We start from the raw sequence: 6,000 nt of genomic DNA, 5'->3' as shown, positions 1-6,000 counted from the left end.
ATGTTTTGATTTATTTAGCAAATGCCAAAAATATGTACCATTTCCTGCCCTGATCTTCCTGATCCATTAAGACTTTGAAGGTGGAGCACTTCATGGAAAAAGCTGCAGTGTCTGCAGAAACAGATCATCAAGCAAAGTGTTTAAAAAAAATGCGAAACCCATTGAGAAAGTGTTAGTTATGTGCGATTTGTTCTTGATTTTGGGCTCCGTGAGGCCGGCGCGCATGGATGTCACCGAGCTGCGAGGATTACTGACAGGTGGTGTCACTCCTACGCGCTGCGAGTTGCTCAAGCAAGCAGTCAGATGGCATGTTGTAAGCTGTGTCTGGCAGGAATGGTTGTTTAGGAGACGCTACACACCTCCCATCAGTTCCTCCTTCACTTAACAGGACTTCACATGCTCTACCTTTAGGAAAAAATGGAAATGATAACGAACTGATATTGTGTTTTTATATTTACTGTCACAAAAAGGAAATGATAAGTTTGTGTAAAGACTAACAAAAACAGAACAGCGAGGCCAGAAATCACTGAGCAAAACACCGTTGACAACATAGCCATGTAATTACTGTGAGCTGAGAAAAAATGTGCACAGTTACAGTATGTACATCAAATCCCCAGAGGGTCGGGATCTGCAGCCACGACTCAGTCCTCAGTACGACATGCAGTCTGAAACAAACAAGGAAGTTATGGATTGTGCTGTATTATGTACGTGTTTCACAAAATCAACAGAAAGCAACGTGACAAAAATAGTGGGACGATGTAAACTGTTCTAATACATTCCTCGATAAAAAAACCACTACAAAAGCCTGGAAACCTTTGTACTAAGGTCACACAATCTCTCCAGTTTTTGTCGGAAATATGGCATTTTGAAAATGTGTAAATGCACACGTTGATAAAATAGTTTGATATTTTGGGAAGTCCTTTTATTTTTGCATTTTCTTTAGAGGATTAGCCTCGCTTAGCGGTAAATTGCTAGCATTGCTTTGAACAAATATGAAAATAATCCATGTACTAGCCTCAAAAGCCCACAGAGTAACACAAAACATCACTCATGACCTAATTTGTTCACACAAAAATGTTAAAATGACAATTTTATTGCAGTGGTTGAAGTGGCGTGATGTGTTAGCATCAGAAATACGATTAGGGCTAGTTCTTCCAACCTTTTAAAAATCTTTCATTCATGGCACTAAATGAGAAAATAAAGTTATTTCTAAAATGCAGTACTGGTTCTATTCCTGTTATTTAAAATTGGGTTCTGAAAATTAAGCTAAGTTGATTGGATATTGGTATTTATACTCCACTTTCTGAGTCATCATCAATGACATGCGATAATTCTAACTCTACTTTTACAGAAATACTACATGTTGTGTCAGGAAGGTCATTATTGTTCCCGACTGCAAAGACATGGCTCTGTTTTGATATCATAGAGTAACGTGTTATAGTTACTTTCCATCATCAACAAGAACTTACAGGATAGAAATGAGCATAGCATTAAACTATTTGATTAGCAGAAATGCTAACAAAGATTTTGGTCAGTAGGATCAGCAAAAACTTACTGAACTTTTTAAGAAAGTAGTATTTCCATTAAATTTAAATACAATTTGAACTGAAACCAAATGATCTCAAGTCTAGGGAACATTTGAACAACGGCACAGGGACAACAACACACGGTCCAGCTCCTGTAACCTTGGTACAACTTCTAGATTGAGCTTGTTGACCACAGACTCTGTTTCTATCGTCTTGAAGCAACTGAAACTAAACACTTAACGAGCTTTGGCATTTTGGGAGAAACAAAAGTGCACAATTGTAAGGAAAAGGGGTATGGTGGATGTATATAATACGACAAACAAAGGGCATCATGAAAAATAACAAAACTGGATGCAGCCTTATTGTTTTAATGTCATTTTATCTCAACTAGGCTTTTGTAATATCACATTTCCCAAAATATCACAACTATTCCTTTATGGCTGATTTCATACCAAATAATTTCCCGCCTGGGCAAAGTCTGTTTAGTCTGGGTGCATGGGATCTTACAGGTCCGCCTTTGTCCATGTGCAGATATAAGGAAGGCTAGCGCTGTCATAATACTACAAACCTTTACGATTAAATTTAATAGTGTGGCCACATGTTATACTGAAATTATAGGGGAAGGTTTCAGCAGCTCATCGAATCCAACTTAAATCATCTTTTGGAGATGCAGTGCTGCAAAAGTGTGTTTCAGTTTGTGTGATAGAGTCGCAGGTGATCACAGGGCTGACTTCACATGCAAGTCTTTGTAAGATGCATGTTCTGCAGGTAAATCCTTGTGGCAGTGCATGATTCTTTCTGCACGTATCATGTTAAAAAAGCGTTCAGGACGTTACCGTGTCGGGTCGGCCACACAAGGCTTCTCTCAGTCATAAACCAGAATCACATGGGCTTAAAAAACCCACAATGCATTAATGAACATAATAAAGCCAGTAGATGAGGTTGAAGAGGGAGAAGGCAGAGGGGAATATAATCCGTGACCATCTGTCGATGGCATTCACATCAGTGAGGTCTGGGATTTTGATTTTGAGCTGCGAGGACCGTCTTCGTAGATGGGTTTTCTTAAGATGTGCGTTCCTGTCCAGGCTGTGGCGGCCCAACTCGCGTGACCCGCTTGGCTTTCTGTACTGGATAGCTGAGTTGTCGAAGACCATGGAGGACGAGTTGTGGGTCTCGCTCAGACTGGTTGTTATCTCGTTCCCTCCCACCTCGTTGTGGATCTCCAAGGTTGTCAGCAAAATGTTCCCCTGGGAGTCGACCTAGGACCGACAAACAGCAGCGATGTTTAAAACAGGCTACAGCGACTGACGACACATGTGCAGCATGCGTCGGTTCCCCGGGGTCGGTCTCCTCTCGCAGGCTGACAGCCTGGGAACCAGAGCGACCTTCAAAGGCAGGTTTTTCTGTCCCAAAATTAAACGTCTTCTCACAAATCAGCTCAAGGTTGGACTGGCCGGCTTTAATACTAATGTAGTGACAACTATTGCTTCCCACACAAAAACAGATATATCATTCAGACCAGTTTAGGCACAGGATGAACACAGATATAAAAAGGTGACCACAAGGCATGAGAGGAGGTGAAAAAGTGAATATTTGTCTTCTTATTTTTTTGGCTGTGGTTTCACAGATCAACCTCGAATCCTGTAAACTAATTTAAAATGTAACTCGTGACTCTTCATGTTTTCTATGCGCCGCCGAATTAGTGCAGTGTAAAGGTAATCGCCTAATGACATTAATGATGGTTGGAATGGTTTGATTGCACTTACTGGGTAGCATGTTAGCAACACAGACATATAAAGACATTAAAAAAGGGCAAAAATACGACAGTGGGAAAGGCGGGCTAAGCAGAATGTACTCGTACGGTGAGGTGTTTAGAGAAATGGCTGTGATGACGTGTTACTTTGTTAAATGAGGTCAAACTTTGCACTGCAGCAGCAAAGTTTCAGCCAGAGGTTTCACAGATGTAACACAACAGGCAGTGACAGACACTCACCCGTCGTGAGTGACGACGCCCTTGTACCTGATTGGACAGTTTAAGAGACGAAGACTTGCAATTGCCTCCTTCCAGAATGGACTAGCCAGGAAAAAGACAAACACAAACCCTTTTGTCTGAGATTCGGTCACCTAAGATGCTCACAGAACATCGGAGTCAGGAGTCAGAAAGTCACTCAGTGTGGACTGGTTAAAGCTGTGACTGATGATTAATTTAAAAAAACATCTGTAGGATGTATTGATCCAGTCACATTAAAAATCATTGTCTCCCACCTTATCCCTCAGAATCGGCTCATCTTTATCCTTGATTTGAAGATCATCCTGGCATCAAATGTAGGTAAAAAGGAGATCTTTCATAGTGTAAATTGTTCTGATCAGCCAGAAATTCCACAGGCTATTGAAAGCCATGGTGTTAAGCCAGAATGCAGTTGTTGAAGTTTTCTTCAGTGAGTTATCAACCCCAGTGCTTGTTTCTACTAAAGCTGAGGTCTTGGCTTTGTACTGTGACTCTTAGAGCTGATTTGGGTGAAAATGTCTGAATTAATGATATTATGAGGAAAATGGTGTAAAATCTCTGAGGAGATTAAAGTCTGAGTACATTGATAGTATGAGATATATGGCTTCATTAAATATGCTAAAGCTAAATGTGCACAAAAGACTCTCAGGGTTCAGGTGGGAATCTTTTCAGAGATGGGTTTTTATATAGAGTTACCCATATTTAAAGGGTATTCGAAGCACAATTTTTGCTGCCGTTAATAGACGGATAAACATGACGTCATCTACAGTACTGCTAGGGGTGGATCTGAACGCATGGCCACTGGTTTGTGACCAAGCAGTAACAAGGCAGACACATCCTAAAGCACACCCTGATTAATCCTCTACATGTTCCAGTTCAAATACGGAGTTTCAAGGAATACTTGACCTGAGAATTAAGACTGTAAAAATGTTTGCTGGAGTCAAAGATCAAGACAGAATTCGGATTCTTTTCACACAAACTGCTGTACGACTGGTCTTCTTATTGCAGTTAGCAGCTAGAGATACTCCCGCACAGTTAAATAGGTAACTTTCAGATAGTGATGATTTAAATACACCTATTTAAATAAATCCCTGCTTGAAATGGAATCCACAAAAAAAACAACCTGAATCACGATAGCGCTGCATCTCGGCACCGAAGAGCCAAAACATAGTGACTACAGATGAATTACTGCAATAATGTTCATTATCATTATTGTAACAATGCTGCATGGTGACATTTCCCAGCAGCGGTTTTAATGTAACGGCTAGTTCGTGTATATTTGTGTGATGTCCGAGGAGAATTGCTCCACATGGTTGATTTAACAGCTATAAGCACTAAAAGTTGTTAAATTCCAGCCTTGCTTGTTAAAAGAAACACCACAGTTGTTTTTTATGAACCTTCTTGGTGTTTGGAAATAATTCTCACCTTGGGCCTGTCAAATTTACTGCGGTCATTATTTGCCTTCTGCGCCCTTTCTGCCAGCTTTTTCTGCATCTGAGGACCTCGGCCAAAGAAGATGTAGTTGACAAAGGCATATTCCAGCAGAGCCAGGAAGACGAACACGAAGCAGCCCATCAGGTACATGTCTATGGCTTTGACGTAGGGGATTTTGGGCAACGTCTCCCTCAAATGGGTGTTGATGGTTGTCATGGTCAGCACAGTGGTGATCCCTGGAAGAAAAAAAAATCTGTTTCCACAGTACTAAAGGAGGGCTGAGAACCGATCTCTAAAATGACCATATCCAGATGAATACCATGAACCCGATTTTTTGTTTTCTGAGAAGCTAAAAGTCGTCTGTTTGGATGATGTTGAATATTCTGAACTTGGATGAATTACAACTCACATGACAAGCGAACAGACTCAACAAACACACTGTAAACTCTCTCAGTAGTTTGCGCCATCTACAGTAATGCTCTGTGTCTCCATGAAGGCTCACCGACCTGGACGGTGTGTCTATTTCTGTCGATTCAGGCTTACATAATTAAAACAAAAAATGTTGCACTGTATGGAGTGTGTGGGGGAGTCAAGAGCGCCAGTGGGTACATGGCATCGATTTCTGCATAACAAAGGGACGAGCAAGATTCTAAACACTCTGAGAGCTCAGAGGAGATGGTTACTCAACAAACCCCTTGAAATACTGCGCAGTGCTGTCCCTGAGAACACAGCAGGTAAAAGTAGATGGACAAAATAAGAAGTGATAATCATACAAGATGATAACACTTGCTGTACACTATTGTTCATGTCACAGGGGTAGGAAAGTATTGGTGGAAAAAAATATTTACATCACTGGACTCCTCAAGATGGCATCTTCCCCTAATAAACTATTAAATGTGGCAAAACAGGAGTGTAATTTGAACAGATGATTTTAAAATCCTGTGTTTGCTCAGCTGAGCTCTAGTTCTGGTGTTAAATCCCAAGAAACTGGCTAATACAGACCCGATCAAAAGTTTAAGATCCCTTGAAAAA

The 6,000-nt window shown here is 40.9% G+C and overlaps 1 protein-coding gene across 4 annotated transcripts in view; it reads right to left on the bottom strand.

Annotated features, from left to right (window-relative positions):
- Positions 1-440: 440 nt before the first annotated feature.
- The window catches only part of gabrb3 (gamma-aminobutyric acid type A receptor subunit beta3), a 47,296-nt gene continuing 41,736 nt past the window's right edge, over positions 441-6,000 (bottom strand). For 2 of the 4 annotated variants that reach the window (XM_085263972.1, XM_085263973.1), the window contains 3 exons: positions 4,960-5,204; positions 3,520-3,600; positions 441-2,785 (listed from right to left, as the gene is read on the bottom strand). In XM_085263972.1, coding sequence (XP_085120098.1) covers positions 2,438-2,785; positions 3,520-3,600; positions 4,960-5,204 — 674 coding nt within the window. In that variant the 3' untranslated portion in view covers positions 441-2,437. The remainder of the gene's footprint in view (positions 2,786-3,519; positions 3,601-4,959; positions 5,205-6,000) is intronic. The other 2 variants (XM_085263975.1, XM_085263976.1) reach the window with 1 other exon arrangement.

The sequence above is a fragment of the Mchenga conophoros genome, linkage group LG23 (assembly GCF_057382185.1).
Source record: "Mchenga conophoros isolate Kocher_MC1m ecotype Shallow Benthic linkage group LG23, M_conophoros_male_GT1.1, whole genome shotgun sequence".
Lineage (NCBI taxonomy): Eukaryota > Metazoa > Chordata > Actinopteri > Cichliformes > Cichlidae > Mchenga > Mchenga conophoros.
This window is presented reverse-complemented; position numbering and strand designations above follow the sequence as displayed.